The sequence below is a fragment of the Chenopodium album genome, chromosome 20 (genome assembly GCF_948465745.1).
Source record: "Chenopodium album chromosome 20, dcCheAlbu1.1, whole genome shotgun sequence".
NCBI lineage: Eukaryota > Viridiplantae > Streptophyta > Magnoliopsida > Caryophyllales > Amaranthaceae > Chenopodium > Chenopodium album.
In genome coordinates this window covers 7482982-7505322 of record NC_137853.1, presented here as the reverse complement: position 1 = coordinate 7505322, position 22341 = coordinate 7482982, and the positions used below count along the sequence as shown (strand labels likewise).

The 22341-nt window shown below is 33.8% G+C and overlaps 3 protein-coding genes across 3 annotated transcripts; 2 read left to right on the top strand and 1 right to left on the bottom strand.

Annotated features, from left to right (window-relative positions):
* The first annotated feature begins 3979 nt into the window (after positions 1 to 3979).
* LOC145596726 (F-box protein At2g26160-like) lies at positions 3980 to 5173 on the top strand. Its single transcript, XM_081652934.1, has one exon. The coding sequence runs from the start codon at positions 3980 to 3982 to the stop codon at positions 5171 to 5173; it is 1194 nt and encodes a 397-aa protein (XP_081509060.1).
* A 7531-nt stretch (positions 5174 to 12704) lies between these two features.
* LOC145596581 (tubulin beta-8 chain-like) lies at positions 12705 to 16078 on the top strand. Its single transcript, XM_081652768.1, has 3 exons — positions 12705 to 13183; positions 13760 to 14029; positions 15192 to 16078. Exons 1-3 carry the CDS (start codon positions 12790 to 12792, stop codon positions 15860 to 15862), a joined length of 1335 nt encoding a protein of 444 aa, XP_081508894.1. The 5' UTR covers positions 12705 to 12789; the 3' UTR covers positions 15863 to 16078.
* A 710-nt stretch (positions 16079 to 16788) lies between these two features.
* On the bottom strand, positions 16789 to 19976 carry LOC145598929 (serine racemase-like). Its single transcript, XM_081655332.1, has 7 exons — positions 19833 to 19976; positions 18805 to 18992; positions 18559 to 18645; positions 18249 to 18479; positions 18044 to 18117; positions 17760 to 17946; positions 16789 to 17256 (listed from the first exon to the last, which is right to left on the bottom strand). Exons 2-7 carry the CDS (start codon positions 18978 to 18980, stop codon positions 17007 to 17009), a joined length of 1005 nt encoding a protein of 334 aa, XP_081511458.1. The 5' UTR covers positions 18981 to 18992; positions 19833 to 19976; the 3' UTR covers positions 16789 to 17006.
* Between the last annotated feature and the right edge of the window lie 2365 nt (positions 19977 to 22341).

Genomic DNA, 22341 nt, shown 5'->3' with positions numbered 1-22341 from the left:
AACAATGAACAGAAATTTCTAGGTTATGCGAAGAAAATTGCGTGCAAATCAACAATCAACACAACACAATCAAGATTCAAGAATCACAACGAGCAGAACACGTAGAAATAAAGCACAAAATAGCTAAATTCAAGAGAAATTAGCTGAAGAACAAGCTCAATTGAGAGGAAAACTGACCAGAACCAAAAAACGTAAGATCGAGAAATAGCGAAGAGCAATCGCACGAACAATCGCACAAACAATCGAGCAAACGATTGCACGAACAGATTATAGAATCTAGCTTAAGAAATCAATGGAGGAAAAACCTATTAAAGCAGAAAGAAAATATAGAGAGAGAAATTGAGATACTAAGCTAAAGAAATGTAGAGAGAATTTTGCGAAGAAGAGAAGAGAAGATTGTTTCAAACTGAATCAATGAGTAAAAGAGAGCTAGAGCATACTACTGCTAGAGGATTCTTACAAGAAGTTAAGCGGGAGATTTTATTGTTGCTGAATTATTATTGAGAGCGTATTACGTAAGACGCACGTTACAGCTCGTACGTCAAAGCATGCACTCAGTTAAACAAAAAGTCGCGGGTTTAATAATTAGTGAACACTAGACCCTAGTGTAGGTTGGACACCCTACACCCCCTCTAATAAACTTGTTGTTTAGAGTACTACCCACACCCTCCACTAACTTTCATTTTATCTCTCCTCACTCTTTTTTACATTTTCTCTCTCCACCCATTTCTATGCAAGTTTATCTCTCTTCAAAAGCTTTAATTGCAAAATTGTTTTTAAATTATCACAAAGAAATCTTCACTATGAAATTCAATAAAATAAGGCGCAAAATCTGAAAAAGTAAGTTATTTTGTTTAAATTTGGATTGAAAAAGAGTATAAACTATAGATTTTACTAATTTTTTTGTTGCAATGTATTTCGAAAATGTAATCGAAGCATCAAACATGAAAAAATGTAAATCAATTTAAGTATTATACTATAATCTTAGCAATTTTTATTGAAGAACTAATAAATTATATCAATACATTCTTCAGTTTTGATTACAGAGCGAAGGAAACCGTTTCAGAGAAGAGAAACAAAGATTATAGTTCGTAGTTATTTTTTTATTATTATTATTTCTTTAATTTTTTTTATTATTATTTCTTTAATTTTTTTTATTTTTATGAATGTTCATTTTCATTTTATTAAATGTTCATTTATATGTTAGTATAACGTCATTCACATTTTAATAGATGATAAATGTTAATTTACGTATTGATAAATGTTCATTTTCATTATATATAAATGTTAATTTACGTTGTTAATTTACGTATTGATAAATGTTCATTTTCGTTCTTATTCATGATAATTTCATTTTTAACAAGTAAATGCATTAATTTAAAATGAGTGTTAAAGAGATAACTCGGTCAGTAACTCAGTATTAAAGGGGTTTCTCAATTAGTATTATAATGATTACTTTGTTATTATACAGGTGGTTACACGGTATGGCAAGCTACACACAATGAGAGTTGTAGGCTTGTAGCGTCTATATGTAGCATATTCCTTTTTAAAAAAAAAAAAAAATTGTAGTCGCCAGTTCTAAGACTTCTAACTCTCCTTACTTTACCAACTAAGGGGGCGTTTGGTTCACGAAATATAGGTATGAGGTATGGGTTTAAAATGACTAAAACTCATAACATATGTTTGGTTGTCAAAAATATGAATTTCAAACCCATACCTCAAATCCATGAGATATAGGGTTTAAAAACCTTTGGGGAGAGGTGGGTTTGGCTCATTCCATTCCCTTAGGTATCAAATAAATTAAAGGAGAGAATAGTGAGATATTCCATTCCAGAATTAAACCAAATTAAATACGTATTAAGTATCAAGTTCCAGCCCGATACCACCTTAATTCCATTCCTGATTCCAACCCCATACCACTCTGTGAACCAAACGCCCCCTAACTGCTTTTGAATCTCAAGATTAACGCGTATTAAAGTATTAAACCCCTTCAATCTAATACAGTACGGAATAGAAATAGGAAAGTTTAGTAGTTTACTCCTATTCGAAGTATACTAAGTGTATTTTTATACTCCTTATGACCTTATCTATATATACGGTACCTCTTGGCCTCTTTTTCCTCATATGCTCTTCTTTGATCTCCCTCATCTTATTTATAACAAAAATTAAATTTATTAAAAACATATCCCCTTCTTCAATACTTCTGTCTGCTGCACTCTATTCTTAAGGTTTGCTCTCTCTCTTTCAATTTTATTTATTTATTTTTTATTTCGATTTCTTGATTTTGTTTTATTGGTTACAACATTATTATTTTTTTTTTCTGTATTAATAATTAGACTAATTCATATTGATATTGCTTTAATTGGTTGGATTTCAAGTTTTTTTTTTTTTTTTCAAAATTAGACGAACTGATATTGATATTAGTTTTTTTTTTTTTTTTTTTTTTTTTTTTTTTTTTTTTTTGAAACAAATATTAGTTTAATTGGTTGGATTTAAAGTTTGTTTTTTTTTTTTTCAAACCAATCGATATTGATATAAGTTTATTTGGTTGGATTTAAAGTTTTAATTTGTTTTTCTTTGTATACATAATTTGAAGAATTGATTTATTAAATTTTTTTGCATCCAGAATTAGAAGAACCTGGTATTGATATTAATTTGATCGATTGGATTTGAAGGTTTATTGATTTATTTTATTTAGAATTAGGCAAATTGATAGTGATATAAGTTTATTTTGTTGGATTTGAAGTTTGATGGATTTTTTTTTTCTTATAATTTGTATACTTAATTAGATGTATTGACATTCTTTCAAAAAAAAAAAATACTTCCTCCGTTCTATTAATATTGCAACAATGGACTTTTTGCACTATTCATCACTCCGATCCTGTAGAAAGTTGTTTTATTGGAACAATTATTTGTTAATTTACATTCAGAATTAGACGATTATGGCGATTGGGGGCTGCTGCCAAGGGTGCTTATAAAAATACGGAGTAATTAGAAAGAATTAGAGGTTAATTAAAGTCTAACCAAATCAATAAAAGACGCTGTGAATGATTAATACAGAGTAGAAATAGGAAAGTCTGCTGACTCTACTCCTATGCAAAGTATACCAAGTGTATATTTATACGAGTAAGTTTATATATATACGGAACCTCATCCTCCTTTTCCTCATCTTATTATAGTATACTCTTCTCCTCATCTCATTAATAACAAAAATTAAATTAAATCAAATTATTAAAAAAAATAAAATTCTATTCCTAAGGTTTGTAATTAGTTTGTTCTCTCTCTTTCAATTAATTTTTTTTTTAAAAAAAAAAATTAATTTCTTTATTTTCTTTAGTTAGTTATAACATACGAAGTACTTTATTTTATTGTCTTGTATTTATAGTTAAACGAATTTATATTGATATTGCCTTAATTGGTTGGATTTCAACTTTTCGAGCGTTTTTTTTTTTTTTTTTTCATTCAGAATTAGATGAACTGATGTTTATAAAAGTTTAATTGGTTGGGATTCAAGTTTAATTTTTATTTTGTTTATTTATTTGCATTCAGAATTAGACTAATTGATATAGATATTAGTCTTTGGTTGGAGTTACATAGCGTGATTTTATTTTACGAAATTTATTATGCACGAGTTACATTTGTGTAATCAATATGGGGAATTACGTTTGCATTAAAAACATTATCTGAAATTATGTTTGCATAAAAAATAAAATAAAAAATAAAGTAAAATAAAATAAAAAATCTGAAATTACATTATATAGTCAAAATTTGTCATGGACTTTTGATTAAATTCTTGTTTAAAATTGTTTCGTAAAGTTTTGTTTTCATGTACTCTATACGTAGTACAAGATATTAGGGGAATTCTTGGCAATCCTTTTATAAACACAAGTGAGTACTAAGATTTAACTGTTGTTATTGTTATTGTTTGTGTATTTTAATCAGGTCTGCTCAAGTTGGATTTTAACTTCAATTATTCGGCATGGCAAATTGGAGTGAAATCCCTCAAGACATTGTTAGAAAGATTGCTACAGAACATGTTGAATCTTTGGAAGATTTCGAAAGTCTTTCGGAGGTTTCCTCTAAGTGGAGAGATGCAACCAAGGGTGTCAACTTCTGCCCGTCTAAAAACACACAACACCCTTGGTTAATGCTAGTTGACCCTCCTACCTCTTCTTACCGTAGACTTTACAGCCTCTCCAAACGCATGTTTCGAAAATTCGATCTTCCCCAACTAGAAGATGGCGACGATGATGACCATCGGATGATATTCTCTTCCAAGGGGTGGCTTATTTCTGTGAGTAGGAGAAACCGTAACATCACCCTTTTTGATCCCGTCTCTGGCAAAGTCATAAAGCTACCAAGTCTTCCACTTGAATTGCTTAAATGGGACGACGACCCATGGGACGACAGAAGTTATACGATACACTTTTTCAAATTTATTCTATCAGGGTGGCCATCTTGTCGTGACGAAGATATTGCGGTTGCAATGATATTCGACATAACGCAACGTTTGGCTGTTTGGAAACCTGGGGAACACAATTGGACTGTTATTCCAACGGAGAATAATAAGAATGATTGGATTTTTGATGTGTGTTTTTTCAAAGGGGAATTCTATGCCATCGATCATTTAGGTAAAATTACAGCCTTCGGAGCTGAGGTAACAAAGCGACAACCACGAATCGCTGTAGACTTAATTGATCAAGGTGTTTTATCGGAACAATCATTAGGAAAGTTATACCTAGTGGAAGTGGAAAGCACATTATTGGTGATACATAGGTATGTGCATTTAGCTGGAGATGATGGTGCACCGGACTATCCGGAAGTAGATGATGATCGGGAATATTGGACTACTAAATTTGAGATATATGAGTTGGATGTTACCAACGGGAAAGCTAAAGATGTTGAGGGTGTGGGCAATCGAGCCGTCTTCTTAGGCATATACTCGTCTACCTTCTCTGTAGAGGCATCTTTGGATGAATGTGGTTGTAAGGCTAATTGTATCTATTTTACCGATGACAACATAGATTCTTTCCATACCAGCACTTCAGCTCAAGGGGGAAGTGATATGGGGATATACAGCTTAAATAAACGGGAATTCATTGATCAATTTTACCAAGGTCCATTTGATTTTATCACTCCACCTATTTGGGTGGAACGCCCTCATTCTAATTAGATACTATGTTTCAATTTTAGCCTTATTATGTTGAATTGTTGGTAGTTGATCAAGGATAAATTATAAGCATAGCAAAATAAACTATTTGATTCTTGTACGGAATTTAATTACATCTCAGTTTATTGAGTTTGTACTATTTCTTTTATGCATTTGACTTTTGTATGATTTTCTTCTACTTTTACAAATTTAATTTCTCTTATTCAACAGAGATATCTGATCAGTGTCTTACATAATTGTCTTACTGTGACTGATGTTATATTGTGAGTCTGTGATGTTTGCTCTTCATATCTGTGCTAGTCTGAATTTCGTTGGTCAACATTATCTGAAATTTGGCTGCAATAAGTGAGTTTATAATTATTAGTTATATTTATATCCCTATGTATCCACGATTGAGCCATTATTTCATTACTTGTTAATAATGTTTGTGATTCAATTGTTACCATCGTGGGTACTTATTATATATTGGAATTGTCTCAATGAATAAATTATAAATATTCAATTGTTAAATTGATAATTATAGATTTTAATAAGCAATATTTACTGTACTACTATGATAATTATAACCAGGTTGTGGCCTGCTCGTGATTGGTACTTTGTACACGAAATTGGGCTTGTATGGGCTTGATTTCTCGGGAGTTTTAATTGTATTCAACTACTCTAATATTATCTTTGGCTCATTGCTTATATATAGCTTGTTATTAGGGATAATAAGGGAGTAGCCGCATGATGCAAAACTAGGAGCAGCAACTAGTTAGTTGTTCTTTAATGATTTTCTTCTTTGCTTATTTTCACTTTTCTTTTATTATGTATTTCTAGTCTTATTTTCTAGGTTTAGGTTGAACCCTAGCCATGATTGATACTTGATTTGTTCTTTTAAATTCTCAATTAATTGTTTATATTGTTCATGCTTAATTGATTGTGCTTATGACAATACTAGATTAGGGATAATTGGTATTGTTATTATTCCATTGTCTTGATTGCAACGGGAGTTGGGTTTTGACGGATTTGAATAAATCAATTAAGGGTATGAAATTCTCCACGGAAGTAGGTAGAATGGATTATTAGGAAGTTAGGGTGCCGAACTTAATGTCTTTAATTTACATGATTCCACGGAATTAGTTTTGATTGTTAATTAGGGAAGCCATTGACAACTCGGGAGAGATCTTTGGTATTTTATAGGGCGTACCTTTCCTTGTGAACGTATAATTAATTGATTGGGGTAAGAATTTGTCTTGTATTGATTATGCTAATGGTGATACTTAATTCTAGATGTTTTTATTATTTGATTTTCTTGCTTTAGTAGTATAATATTTTCAACCCTATTTTGATTGACTCAACTAGTTTTAATTCATAGTAACCAATATTGATACGACCTTCTCTGTGGGATCGACTCTGACTTACCCTACTACATAATTAGGAGGTTTAGTTAGGTATTATTTTTGCTAGGTGTACGACCGCCTATCACTGGTCATCGATCGTTTGTTAAAGAGTGCCATTAGCTCTATGGAGTTGGATACGGTTTTAGGAGACATTCTATGTTTTTTTACTTTCATCCGGTCTGTCGTTTGGTCCCATGTTAAATGTGATGGCAATAGTGTCGCTCACTCTCTAGCTAAGCTTATTCTCTTCGGAGTAGAATAAATTTGGGAAAATCATTGTCCCCAAGATGTAACTCCGTATGTACTCATGGATCGTCTTTCTTCTATTTAATGAAATGCTTATCGTTCTTTCAAAAAAAAAAAAAAAAAAAAAAAAAAACTAGCAAGTATTTGGATTAGAGCGCGGTATACCCTAGCTTTGCATGTAGAGCTGACTCACACGAGTCACAGGCTAAGTCAATTAAGTCAGCAGTCAACACCAATATTGACCACTCACTAATGCCAAATCACACACATTAATCTTCTTTTAATTTAATTACATATTTCTAAATGTGGGCTACCTGAGACTATTTTTTTTTTAGAGAAGACCTTGTTGGGGCGTTTTGGCATGTGGGAATGGGAATTTGGGGAATTATGGGTGGGAATTTGTTGTTGGGAATTCATGAAAGAGAATAAAAGTTAATACGTAGTAGTTTGGTAGTTGCTAGGGATATGTTGATACTTACTAAGAAATTACATCAATACCCTTACTCATATTTCCCCTTCCTTTTCATCCTTCTTATTAATGGCAATTTGGTCTTTTCATACCCTTCTCAATTCCCTTCCCCTATCACCAGCCCCCCAAGTAACAAGAATGTGGGAATTCATTGGGATTTTATTTCCCATTCCCTTAAAACAAGCATGGGAATTAGTCATGTTGGTACATATATTTTCATTCCCACCTTCTTAATCCCACTTACCAAACACCCCCTGTGTGTTAATTGTTCGGGTGAAAGTTGAGATCGACAATGCAATTTCATTTTCTGAATGGCATTATGGGATTTTCTACCTTTTAATGATTCTACTAAAATATACTACTAGGACTATGCTATTTTGTGCTTAATACTGATATTTCTTAGAGTGTAGCATTATGCTTTCACCAAAAAAGAATGTAGCATTATGCATTTATGCATGTGTATCGATATAACCACAACCTCTGCTATTGCTATTGCGCGGTTTAGTTGCTCTTAGTATTGCAAATCTGTGTTCATGCTATATAAATCAGATGACATGTCATCATACAGTAGCCTGATATTAATTGTAAGTTTGACATAAATCAACTTATGATCAGTTCTTTTCAGCTTAATTTTTTTTTTTTTTTTTAAAGATTTTCAGCTTAATTTTAGTTTCTCCTAATTTCCTTCTCTTATAAATAATTCAGTTCAGCTCAATACAATTCAGCTCAGTTCAATAAGGGCTTGTTTGGTTCACTTTATTTTTGCTTATCTGAACTTATCTAATTTGGTTTGGTTTGGTCTGATTCGATCTGATCTGAATGTCAAATTTGACCAAACTTTAACCTTAGTATCAACACGTAAAAAAATATATATATAAATGCAAACCATAAGATTTAATTAAAAATAAAATATACTAAAAAAAACTCAATTTTAGTTTGACAATGATAATTACAATTTTAAAAAAACCTTTTAAAATTGATTGCACGTCAACAACAGTAGCAACCCAGGGCAACGCCCGGGCTACTTACTAGTTTAGCGATAAAAAACTACACATAAAACGATGATCTAATCAGAACTTATTTATTCTAATCTGATCTGAACTTATTTTTTCTGAAACGAAAATAAGGTGAACTAAACAATGCCTAAATCAGAACAGACTCTTAGAGTAGTAGCCTAATATAAATCAATTGTAAGCTTGACGTAAAGGGCTCTTATATTATGCATAGAATTATAACTATCACCACTTGTTTTCAATTCCAAATAGTTATTTATAAAATTATTTTATAACTATGCATGGTATCACATTTGCTTTGCCTTCTTTTGCACGTGACTTGCACACAGTGGAGTCAACGCCGGAATACAGGATCGAACCCTCTTTTCCGGCCAAAGATGTGGAGTTGCAAATTAAATTTTGATTAAGGTGTGTCTTTGAAAAAAAAAATTATTAAGGGGTTTTTTTTGCGTAAAATTGGTTATAAAAGGTGGTTTGCAAAATTTCATAAGTGGTAGGCCTGGCAACAGTAGGCATAGTTTCTTGGAGATTCCATGCTCATGAAGATGTAATTTACTGCAAACAACACAATGTGTTCACTAATCAAACAAAATAATTCTTTTATTGTATAATCCAAATGAAATGATTTCCATCAAAAGTTCAGAAAAAGTAATTAATTGAAATAAAACTTATATTTTGTCGTTGTGTTGATTGTTGGGTCGATGAGCCCATCAATGTGTTCTTGCAGCTGAACACCATCTTTGAATTTTGAATTACAATATTTGTATACGTAACCACACACAATCACGATGAACAATATGGCTATGATCTTTAAGACTTTTGTCGTAGTCAAACTCTCGGCTGCAGTTATGACAAAGAACCATGGAGGGAGAGTGTGTAAGAAAGAGAATTTGTGAATTTACATTTTGATGTATGATAATTATATATATAGACTCAATGTTATGTTAATTTTGTGGGTTAGGTGATAAAAAATTTCTAAAATTGTTTGTAATTCAGTGGTGAGGGAGGAAAGTAACTATGTTATACACTTTCATCTGGAAAAAGTGTGAAATTGAAAAATGGAATGTAATTCTGTGGTAAAGAAGGATAATTGACGAACTAACAATACCTATAAAATTAAGTATTTTTGTTTTAAAAATACATCAAAGCTATAGTGCATGAGAACATGGAGATGTTATTAAAGAGATGTATAAAAAGTCGTATATATAATGTTTTAGTTTAACGTAATTTGTTAATTTATAAATAATTTTAATATAAATTGTCTAAGTTTCATATCTTATATATTAACTTATTTTATTTCTACTATAATATCAAAAACAATGAATTGTGCTATTGTAAAACTATGTATCCCAACAAATTATCTGTTAAATATTATATGATTTTTAGAAATTTAGGTTAACTTTTTATTTTTTAAATAAAATTACTAGTTTTGTGTGATGCTCGGGTTGTTTATTGAATTTTAAAATAAAACTCTTTATCTAAAATATGTATGTTATTTGAATTTTTTAATCTGGATTTATAATTATTTGACTATCATACTTGTCAGATTAATAATCACTTGACAATCTAATAACATAATGAGAGAGTGTTACAGGAGGATTAGGGTGATTGGGGGAGTGGATGATTGTGACAGGATGTCTCATATTAGTATTAGAAACTTTGTGGAGTTGTTCTTGATTTGTCCATCTAGTCATGACTTAGGTTATGGGAGGAGATCGTTGGTAGTCGGGTAGTAGTTTAGGATGACATGCTTGTGGTCTATCTAATGTGGACTAAATATGTCATATCTTAGCTCCGACGTATGGAGTTAATTCATCCCGTCCAGCTGATTATTCCTCGTAGAGGTAGGGATGGTTGGGTGAAGATCTACGTAGATGCTTCTCCTAACCACTCTTGGCATTTTGATGGTGGAGGGTTTGAGGTGATTGATTCAAGATGACACATTACTTATATGTGGACTCATGTATCTGATGATTCCGTAGGCTGAGTGTGCGGTTCTCGTAGATGGCGTTAGATATGTCTTAGGTGAAGGCATATCTAGAGTTGCATTCGTTTGCAACTCTTTGGATGTCGTCAATGTGGTTTCATGACATTCTTACATTCAGATTGGCGATAGATATGAACGTCTCTATTAGTAAGTAAATTAATAATTAAATTAATATAAACAATTTTAAAATTAGATTAGATAATTATTAGTTTCTTGCGAGTTACTCAAACTCGATGATTGGACAATCGAGCACATCCCTAAAGAGGGAAATGAGCTAGCGGACTCGTTATGCATCTAGGCTGTCCGCTGCGTATGGTTTTGAGTCTGCATAAGGTCTAGAGTTATAGTTTACCAAGATTTATAGTTCCAAATTAATTAATATACCATTAAGAATTCAATTAATCAATAAATATGCTATATAGGTGTTAATATAAATAGAATTGCTAATTGTAGGAAGCTTTAGTATGATCTTTTGATGCAAAGCAATTGATCATGCAACATGATTAACAATAGAACGAACATTATCATCAATAAGAAATATTAAAACCATAATAAATATTACGTATCAATTATATATAATACAAATATGGATTCTCAAACCCTAAAAATTTTATTACTCAAACATGAAATAAATAATGAAAAGTAAATCTAATAAAGAAAGCATAATTAAAATAAAGAAATAAAATTATATTACCTCAATAAATTAAAGTAACAAACTCAAGGACAAATCCATGGAGTTATCCATGAGAAACCAGGGGTCGAGAGAAAACTAAAATGAATGTATTTAGTAAAAGACAAAAACGACATAAACCGCCGAAATAATACTTATATCTTGTATATTATATTATCCTAATATAAAGATAAATAAATAAAATAAAATCAGAAAAATAGCAATTACATAAGTTATATTATGATTGATTGGTTGACTAAGACGACATTACAAATCGTAGTCAACGAAGCTTGCATAGGCGTGAAGATCAAGCCCATCACGAGAGCTGCTGTGGACGCCCAAATCAGCGCCTGCTGGCTGCCAGGTCAGCGGCTAGACCAGTAGCTCCTCGATGGACTGTTCGTTTGAGCAGCAGGCGCTAGTCGTCCGATGGTTTGCTGGGCCGTCTTTCAGGGGATATAACTCTTGTTGTAGAGATTGTATAGGGGTGTGTGACTATCGTTGGAAAGCTCGTCAATTCTAGTTTCTAACACAACTTGAATATCTTCAATCCGATTTTTAGAACATAAGCTATGATCAAAAGCATGATCAAAGTTAAGTTTTAAAACTTTGCAAACCGTCACTATTCTTTGTTCATTTGATGATAAACAACTAATATTAACATTGACCTAGCTTTATATCATGAATGACCTAACTCTATTTTTGCCTTGACCACCCAAAATCACGGCTTAATTAGATGAGAACCCAAAGACAATTTTATCATGCATTTATAAAATACAAAGTTAAAGTTTATAGAAAAGCACGGTGATAAATTTATAACACACTCTAATCACATTTCAATGACAGTTATCACTAAATAACTAACTAGTTAAAAATAATTAATTTTTTTTGCTGTTCACCAAAGCAAAAAAAAACATATCATAGAGAATTTCCCAATATTTAAAGAAAATCACTTAAAAATGAGATTATTAAATCAATTCTTCCAATACATACAAATAAATACTCTGTAGTGAAGTATGTTTCATAAAAATAAATGGTGAAAACTTCACTATTTATTGAAATTTATGGGCCCTAGGCATAATGTAAGAAAAGGGCCCCTTACGTGAACAAATTTTTTTACACGCAATAACTTTAAATATAAGACAATGAAAATAACTTAAATTATTTGAATAATAAATCTCCATACACAATACTGGAGTAATAACTTTGCATAATATTTCGGTAATTGAATAAATATGAAACGGTGTAATTGAAAAGATTAATATTTTGAAACAGATACTCATAAAATCGGAAGATTAGAAGAAGAGGTTATATTGCATAATTATCTCCACCTAATTGACATTTAAGTAATTTAATGTTAATTGCTAACTAAATGCATTTATTATCTTTTTTAAAAGTAGTTTATTTTTTAACGAGTAAAAACTACAGTTTAGATAGTTTCAATTCTACAGCTATGCAAATTAATTTTTTTTTTTTTTTTGTATTTTTGGGCCCCTTTCTGGCGTGGGCCCTAGGCGGTCGCATTCGAGGCCTATCCCTCCGGGCCGGCCCTGAGTGAAGTATGCATCTTCATGTGATCGCACTCTCCACTATCACGTGACCATCTATCTTTGTAGTAACGCAACCACCTTCTATCCCGTCATACATAACAAACTCACCATACAAATCATACACCCTACCACACTCAAACCCACCCCAAAAAAATCCAAAACAATTTAAAAAAACTCAAAATAAAAATTCCCTCTTTCTATAAAACCCCTTCATTTTCCCCAAAAATTCAAAACCCCTCTTAACACTTTCTCCCCCATTTCCGTCGCTTTTTTCCCACCAAAAACCGCCGGAAAAATCGAAAATGAGAGAAATCCTCCACATTCAAGCGGGTCAATGCGGGAACCAAATCGGAGCCAAATTCTGGGAAGTTGTTTGCGCCGAACATGGTATCGATCCGACAGGACGGTTCCACGGTGAGTCGGACATCCAGTTCGAACGAATTAATGTTTACTACAACGAAGCTAGTTGTGGTCGGTTTGTTCCTCGGGCTGTTTTGGTGGATCTTGAACCGGGTACTATGGATAGTGTACGGTCTGGACCGTACGGTCAGATTTTCCGACCGGATAATTTTGTGTTTGGACAATCTGGGGCTGGGAATAATTGGGCTAAAGGTCATTATACTGAAGGTGCTGAACTTGTTGACTCTGTTCTTGATGTTGTTCGTAAGGAAGCTGAGAATTCTGATTGTCTTCAAGGTACTTGTTTTTTTTGTGGGTTTTTTAGGGTTTGTTTAATATGGTTTAATCCTTTTATTTAATTGGATTATGTAGAATTGTTATTAATTGTGATTAATATAATGGGATTTCTGAAAAATTTACTATTCCTTAGTAAATAATTGAAGTAGGGGAAATTGTGAAAATGTTTGATCAAGTCATGACTATTTTTTATTTGTGGTGATCGAAAAAAAATAACCCAGAAAAAAAATGAGTTTTTTATTTTTATTTTTGTTTTTACACAATTTTGGTGTTAATCTGGTGATTTTGTTTCTGGTTCTGTTGAATATTGTTGAGTCAAATGAATTATTGTGTGATGTTGTGTATGACATTTTAGTTTGAGAAAATTTTTACAATAGTTGAGTCGGATACTTGGACACATACCCGTGTGTTTGAGATAGCTAATGGGTTATCAAGTTTGGTTAACGTTTTAGTCAAGAGTGAGAAATTGATGATTCAAATGAATTTATTGATGTTAGCAAGTATTGTTTAGATTCTGCAGTAGACATGATTTGGGTTTGTGTTGATTTAGATTATTGTTCTGTTTGTCAAATGCAGGGTTTCAAGTATGTCATTCATTAGGAGGAGGTACTGGATCAGGTATGGGTACCCTCTTGATATCGAAGATCAGAGAAGAGTATCCGGACCGAATGATGCTAACCTTTTCGGTCTTCCCATCTCCTAAGGTGTCCGACACTGTGGTTGAACCCTACAATGCCACACTATCGGTTCACCAGCTTGTTGAGAATGCTGATGAGTGTATGGTGCTTGATAATGAGGCCCTATACGATATTTGCTTCCGCACTTTGAAGCTAACGACTCCTAGCTGTAAGCCACATTGCCCTTTCTCCTAATCTGTTGCTTGTAATATTTTAAATAATTGTTGAATTCTTGACTTCTTGTGACTTGTAATTGACTGAAGTTAGTTAGCTATCTTCTTCTATTTCCCAGGACTTACTAACTTGGATGCTAAATCCTGTCAAGCTGTCACTAATAATTAATGGCTTGCAACTACCTTGAAGTATTATTGTGTCTTAAAATATTAGGTTGATGGATTTGTAGCTTTAGATAGTTGATCTCCATTGCACATGATGTGTTTTGTGTATCGTTGTCATAAATCTCATAATGTGTATCCGATAAATGGAGTAAGGTTAAAGAAAGAGGGTTTTTCAGCCTTTTCACTTGGAAAAGAGATGGGACAAATTAAGATAATATCGTTTTCGTTTAGTATGAGTTATAACTATATGGTGGTTGTGGATAGGATCCAAACATCATTGTCACTCGATGTTTGTATGTTTTACAGTTGTTATATCACATGGGCTTTGGTGGGCACTCCAATAGCTTGTTGGTAGGACTGGTAGCATCATATCAGTTGGTTTACACATCAAGTTATCTGCTTGGTCCCTGGGGCTGCAAATTTTGTATTGTTGCTTTTATTTATGTTGATGACATTAGGACTTTAACATTGATTATTTTATTGATACTCTAAGGCATACCGACTATATGGACATTCATGTGACTTACAGGCCTTTGTAGTAATTTTTTTTAATGGGAAAGTTACATTAGTTTAATTAAGCTTATATAATATGATTCTCTGTTTTGTCTCACTTGTGAGCTTTGACTGTTCATATTTTATTTTCCGTGGTAGTTGTAAACTTGTGAGAAGCATTGTAAAACACGTGAGGGGCGAAATGCTATCATGTTGCAACTAATTTGCATAATCCTCATTAGTTTAAGGCCGTCACTTTATGAACAGAGGAGGCTGTTAATCCTCTGAGAAGGAGAGAAGCATTTACCAATGTTGTACTTTTCATTTTAAAGTTATTAGGGTAGTGATTATCCATAGTATCTTTATCTTAAAACTGAATGTCTAATCATATGCTAGGATTGTTGCAGACTTTTTTGTTTCCTTTTTAAAACAAGTTAGAATGTTTTGTAAGCATCTTACTTTTTTTGGTCTACTGACTTTTAAAGTGCCTTAATCATTCAGTTGGTGACCTGAACCATCTTATCTCTGCTACAATGAGTGGAGTTACTTGCTGCCTTCGCTTCCCTGGGCAGCTAAACTCTGATCTTAGGAAGCTTGCTGTCAACCTCATTCCTTTTCCCCGTCTACACTTCTTCATGGTTGGGTTTGCACCCCTTACATCTCGTGGATCCCAGCAGTACCGTGCTCTCACTGTCCCTGAACTTACGCAACAAATGTGGGATTCCAAAAACATGATGTGTGCTGCTGACCCTCGACATGGCAGATATCTCACTGCTTCAGCCATGTTCCGTGGAAAGATGAGCACAAAGGAGGTGGATGAGCAGATGATCCATGTGCAGAACAAGAATTCATCCTATTTTGTGGAGTGGATTCCAAACAATGTAAAGTCCACTGTCTGTGACATCCCTCCCACGGGCTTGAAGATGGCCTCAACATTTATCGGGAACTCAACTTCCATTCAGGAGATGTTCCGTCGTGTGAGTGAGCAGTTCACTGCTATGTTCCGCAGGAAGGCCTTCTTGCATTGGTACACTGGTGAAGGGATGGATGAGATGGAGTTTACTGAAGCAGAGAGTAACATGAACGACTTAGTCTCTGAGTATCAGCAATACCAGGATGCAACTGCCGATGATGATGAATACGAAGAAGAGGAGGAGGAATACCAGGACTAGGCCAAAGATTCGAGCTTGCGCTATCTTACTGTTTTGAGACAGCTTGTCTACTTGTGATACACATACAATTCGTTGCAAGAACCTTAAAGTATTATAATTAGCTTTTACCTTTTGTCTTAGATCAGATGTAATCTGTGTACTGTTTTGTGGGAATTGTGGCTACAGAATTTGGTTTAATTTAGGTGAACTTATAGTGTCATGGTCGATGACATTTTGTTATTGGGTGGTATCATGAAGCAATGTTCTTGAGAATCTTGTGCAGAGCTCTCACCTGCCTGCTGCACCTTGTTCGTAACTCGTAAGAGTTGGTTTTGTATCTCTTGCATTGAGTTTAGACTGATGTGGATTGTTTTTTGTTAAGTGATTATTGTGCTCCTCTTGCTGGCTCTGGAAGCATTTTTCAAAGTTGATTTGGGAATTATTGCTGTAAAGTTTATGGCTTACTTTACAAATAAAAGAATTGATGCGACTAACCAAAACTTTGAAGGATAAGCTGTTAAAAAGCCTCAGCAGTCAGCACGGTTAATTGGGTAAATTGTACTGTAATTGAATTAACAAAAGTCTGTGTCTCTGTGATCTTACAACTGAGGATTAATGAGCAAAGTTAAGAGAAATTTGTCACGAGTAGGGCTTCACGCTTAAGGCTTAACTATAAGAATTAGTACATTTGATGCACGAGGTTGTTTTACCACGATTAGTCGATGGAGGGCCTATGAATCCTCAACTGAAGAGTTTTCATGGGCATGCCTACTACACTGAACATGCACAGATATGAAGTAATATTAATCCGTACTTTTAGCATCTTTTATTGTGACAACTATTTTTTAAATTTATGGTTTTTACCAATATACAACCCTATTTTAGTAATGAATTGTATTGAAAGATCACCGGTATACTGAGCATTTACGGAAGTAGAAAACATTTTAGGAAGGATGTATCTCGATTTTTTTCACAAACATGTTACACTTTCCCATATGAGAGTGCTCAAATGCTCAAATGACTAATTTCAGTCTTCATGCTAAACATTAAACGTCAATTATATATTTCCTATGCTGCTACGCAGTATCCTTGCAGAAAGATCGAACAATTGGTTAACTAGAACATGTACAAAATGCAGACATGTCTCCAGGATTACATCCATCACCTAACATTTGCTCAGCGCCTCCCAGAGCACATCCAAATCAACATTACCTCCAGAAACTATAATAGCTACATGCTTGCAATCTGCCCACAAAGGATTTTGCTGAAAGCTATCGGACAGAACAGCAGCAAGACCTATGGCTCCGCTGGGTTCTACTGCTACCTTGAGAATTTCATAGCAAAGTTTCATAGCTTCTATGATTTCCTTATCATCTACTGTGATGACTGCATCCACCAAATCTCGAACAATGGGCCTATTTCCAGCAAAGATAACCCATAAGAGTGCAACAAAGGGAAAGAAGCAGAAACATAATGTAGGGATGGGGTTGAAGGGAGGGAATGAAAAATGATCCTGCATACATAAACAATTTGATGATTTACCGTAACAACAAAGATCTCATTATTATTTTCTCACTTTTTTTTAGCAAGGACATTAAAAAGCACTCAATGAGAAACTGTTGCTTCCATGAGATATTTAAGAATTTTTTTTTTAGCGATAAGTGAATCTAGCATACACAATTGATCCTAAGAGGTAGATTAAGACATGGAATTTATAATTTCATGTCAAAAGTGTAGAAAAAGAAGATGTTAGACTGCAAGTGGCTACATTTGTAGTTATATGGCATGAACATGTGCTAGTCTTGAAGTAAAAAAGACATTCAATTCTTCCAAACATTAACACGAAGAATACTAATTTTATTTAAAAAGTGCTAGATTTCAAATTTTGCATGAAATAAGCTTGTTTAGCTGCCTTTACCAGGTTAGATCCCCAAGGAAAGCTCTAAGTCCATCAGCAATTGTATTGGTCTGAGGCAATGTAACTACTCTGCCTTTTTCTTTTGAAAGAGCTGCATCATTGGCTCCAACAGGCTCTGCAGCCAGAATTCGAATGGATGGATTGATTGATTTGGCAGCAAGTGCCACGCCTGATATTAGACCCCCACCTACAAACAACCAATTTGAAATCAACCAGAAGCATGAAAATAAACATAAGAAGAAAAAAAAAAAAAAAGGTGAACTTCCAAAGTTCCAAGATCTCACCACTTATTGGAACAATTAAGGTGTCTATTTCAGGGAATTGCTCCAAAAGTTCAAGTGATATCGTCCCTTGCCCACTGCAACAAACCTAGTTAGAATTGCCATTGCGAATTCATAGGTCGCTAAGCAATAAAGCAACCCCAATAATCAATCACAGAAATATGGAAGGATGAATTACCAAAACCAAACACTTTAAATAAGATTGTACCTTATGATGCGGCTGTCATTATATGGATGTATAAGAACAGCACCAGTATCTTGCTGTACTTTGTCAGCAGTAACTTGCCTTGATTCGAAAGTAGGCTCACACCAGATTACCTCACCTCCATAACGGACTACATTCTTTACTTTACATTTTGGAGCATTACTAGGAACAACTATATATGCAGGGATTCCCCGCATTTGTGCAGCCAAGGACAATGCAGCAGCATGGTTGCCACTAACAATTAGTGTCAGGTGATATTAACACAGCAAGTCAGATACCAACACAAATGCATCAATTCAAGAAAAAGACTTACCTGCTATGAGTTACCACTCCTTTAGCAGCCTGTTCCTTATCAAGTGATAGCACAGCGTTTGAAGCACCTCTGAATTTAAAAGCCCCCCTAGAGTAATATACCAACAAGTAGAGATGGAAGCGTTAGAATCATTCTGCCAGCTTAATGTAAGACTCAAATCTCTACATTCAAAACCGAAGACTGTCAAGGTTAGAATCTGAAATTTCAAACCATAATATACTCAAAGGAATTAATAAAGTTCCTCACCCCTTCTGAAAGCATTCACATTTAAAAAGCAGCCTCCTACCAGCCATCACATTCAATGTATCAGAAGAAAAGACAGGAGTATTGTGTATGACAGACTTAATACGCTCATGCGCTTCCCTGATGGAAGAAAGATCAGCAGCGTATTGATCAATTCCATTGCCCTTTCCTGTGTCCATTGTATCGGTACACTGTATGCATATCCAATACAAACACATGAATTTTATGAGACAGGAACAGAATCAAAACCATACCATATCCCACACTGATAAATGCAGATTACGGGAATTTGCATAGGCAACATATAATTCTCACAAGACAGGTACTTCATCTGTTCATCAATCTGCTCCAACACTTCCTATGGCTAATGTACGATGATCTATACGAGCCAACCTATCCAATAATTCCCTAAACTACATCTACCTCAAGACTCCTATTTGTTAGCTAATTCAATATAGTACTTAGTCTTAATCATCTTTTGGGTATAATCCAAAACAACTCCACAAACATCACCACCATAGTAAATAGATCATCTCAATAGGGTGCGAATTAATAACCTCAAATGGAGCCATACATACATTAGTGTAAATAAACTCATATGATTCAACTCAAAGGAATTGCTTGACATGGGTTTTAATCTATTAATCAGAAATTGCAATTATCAAGTCTAATTGGTTCTTAATTACATATATTAATAATAATCATCACGAATTGGCTCCCTAAAACCACCAAACACATACATATAACATACCATCAAACAACATCAGCAATAAAACTAAAGCCTTATTTCAAAGTACTCATTTACCTAAAAATCATCATCATACAAAATCATACTACATGACATGAATCACTTGATACACTATATACAGCATTTTCATATAGATATCATTCTCCAACAATGTAATTTACACTTGACTATTTTTTAAAATTAAAACTAATAAATTGCAAATTTCTTAACTGAACAAATTATAGTCAAATCATCAATTAGCAACAATTAAGAGGAAGAAAAGAAGAAAGATGAGGTGACTTACAAGGGGATTGATTAACGGCTGCTTAAACGCCGTTGATGGTGGCACTGCTTTTGCAGTTGTTTAGTGAGAGAAATTAAATGCCATGGATTTTATTGAGCAAAAGACAACATGGTACTTAAATAGATTGTGATTTGTGAGTGTTTGATTTGTTTTTTTTCCCTTTCTTTTTCTTTTGTTTAAATAATTGTTTTTTTATTTTTTTTTGATTTTTCTACGTGATACCCCCAAATTATTACGTTTTCTATGTTGGGCCCCTTTTAAATTCAAACTTCTACACGATTTTTGCTCAAAAATTTGAAGCTAATAAGGATCGATTAATATATACGAAGTATACAATAACAAATCCAGAATTCTTCTTTTTTTTTTTTTTTTTTTTCATTTAGAATTTTGGTGTTTTTATTTATTTTTTATTTTATTTATTTTAACACCAAAATTCAAACTTTTACACGGTGCCCAAACTTCTACATGAAAAATATTGTTCAATCATAACTTTCTAAATTTAGAAGGGTACAACATAGAGAACGTAATAATTTGGGGGTACCATGTAGAAAAACCTTTTTTTTTTTTTTTAAAGTTTCGTTTAATGAGCTCTTTGTCATAATTGTTACATTAGTTTTCTCTCTGCTACTTGTATCTCAAAATTTTCAAATTACTATGTATTATTCCCTCTATTTATATTTGTTTGCCTCATTTTTTATATATGGATATGCCCAAGATTGTTCGACATCTTAAATGTCTATGGGGACCACCACTTTTACTCCTACAAAAACCCACTTTATGTCCCATTACTTTTCTCTCTCATCAATTCACTTAACTAAAATTTAATAAAGTAAAAATAAATAAATATGGGGCAAACAATTAGAGCCGGAGGAAGTATTTTTCTTACTTGCTCTATACTTGCAAGAGTTGCAAGCTTCCAACTCATAAGAAAAGATAAACAGATTGATTAAGTTATACAAAGTAAATCTTAACCAAAACAATTTAATACTTTCTTAATAATAAAGTATTTTACTTAAATTGTTCGTCCACACGTTAAACTACCCAAAGCTCCAACCTATATGTGAAAGTTGAAATAACTTTATTATGCAGAGCTCATAACTCATAAGGATTATGATCATTTTGAACAAAGTGCATATTCATGTGAACCACCTTGTGTATGGTATTTTCGTGCCTTATTGGACCATTTGTTGATGAGCAAAACAAAGTTCATTTAAGGCCTATGATGATCCATAGGCCTTTTAAAGCCCAAATTTAACTTAGGAGATTAAGAACTTAAGAATTTAAGGTACATGAGTCACTTCTTCATTTAGGTCGAGCATGAAAAGAAAAAAAAAATTGCTACTAATAGTATAAAACTTTTGAATGCACTTTCCTTTATATACACCCGCATATATAAAGTATCGGCTAAAAAGCCTAACATGTAACCTCAATATCATGGTCGTGACCTGTGGGTTAGTACTCTTAGTAGTTTGCAAGAGTTAAGGGCCGATGGCCCAAGTGGATAACAACATTGCATATGTGGAAGGACTTGGCCCATTACAAATTGAGAGTATTACTATGTGAACTGTAAGAGCTGCCAATAAAATTGAACATCCATTGGTTCAAACTTTAAAGCCAAAACTATCCTGTCAGAAAGAAAAAAAAAAAAAAAAAAAAAAATCCAAAACAATGCTTTTTTTTTTTTTTTTTTTTTTTTTTTTTTTTTTTTTGACAAAAGAGCTAGGAACTAAAAACTAATACTGAAAAAACAACAACTGCCTACGTCGAGCACACCCAGCTAACCAGTGAGCTGGCGAAACCCAAGCTCGAGGAACTTTCATAACTTGACACACCAACAGGGAACGAACGACGTCTCGCAAGTCTTGAATGAGCCACCAAACCAAAATGTCTAAAGACCGTCGAGACGAGAGAAAAGAAAGGACAACAGCACAATCCGTATGAATCCGGATCTTCAGGAAACCCTTGCGCACTGCAAACTGAATCCCCCATAAACAGGCCTGTAACTCAGAATGTAAAGCAGAATTTGCCATAAAAGCCCGACTCCCACCCCCTAGGACCTCCGACGAGCAAAGGTCACGGAAACCCAGCCTGCCCCTGCTCTATAAGAAGAACTATCCCAAGCCCCATCCACAATCAAGCAAACTGTTGGGTTAGGTAACCCCTGCAAGCAAATCCATGGGACAGCCGACAAACTCGCGACTGCAGCCGAACGAGAACGAACCGAAGAATTCTTCAGCTCCTGAGCCTGAACACACCGATAATACCAATCCTTGGCCAGGCTCTCAATTGTACCAGGCGACCAGACTGCTTGCTTGAACCTCAACTGGTTCCTAGAAAGCCAAATAGCCCAGAGAATAGCAAATAAAGCCATAACCTTGTTTTCAGAACCAGATGAAGAGTAACGAGAAATAGAATCAGCCAACCAAACCCCAAAAATTGAAGATTGTGAAAACACCCAGGGAACTCCCAACACCCCTGACTCCCACAACGGACGAACAGACGGACAGTC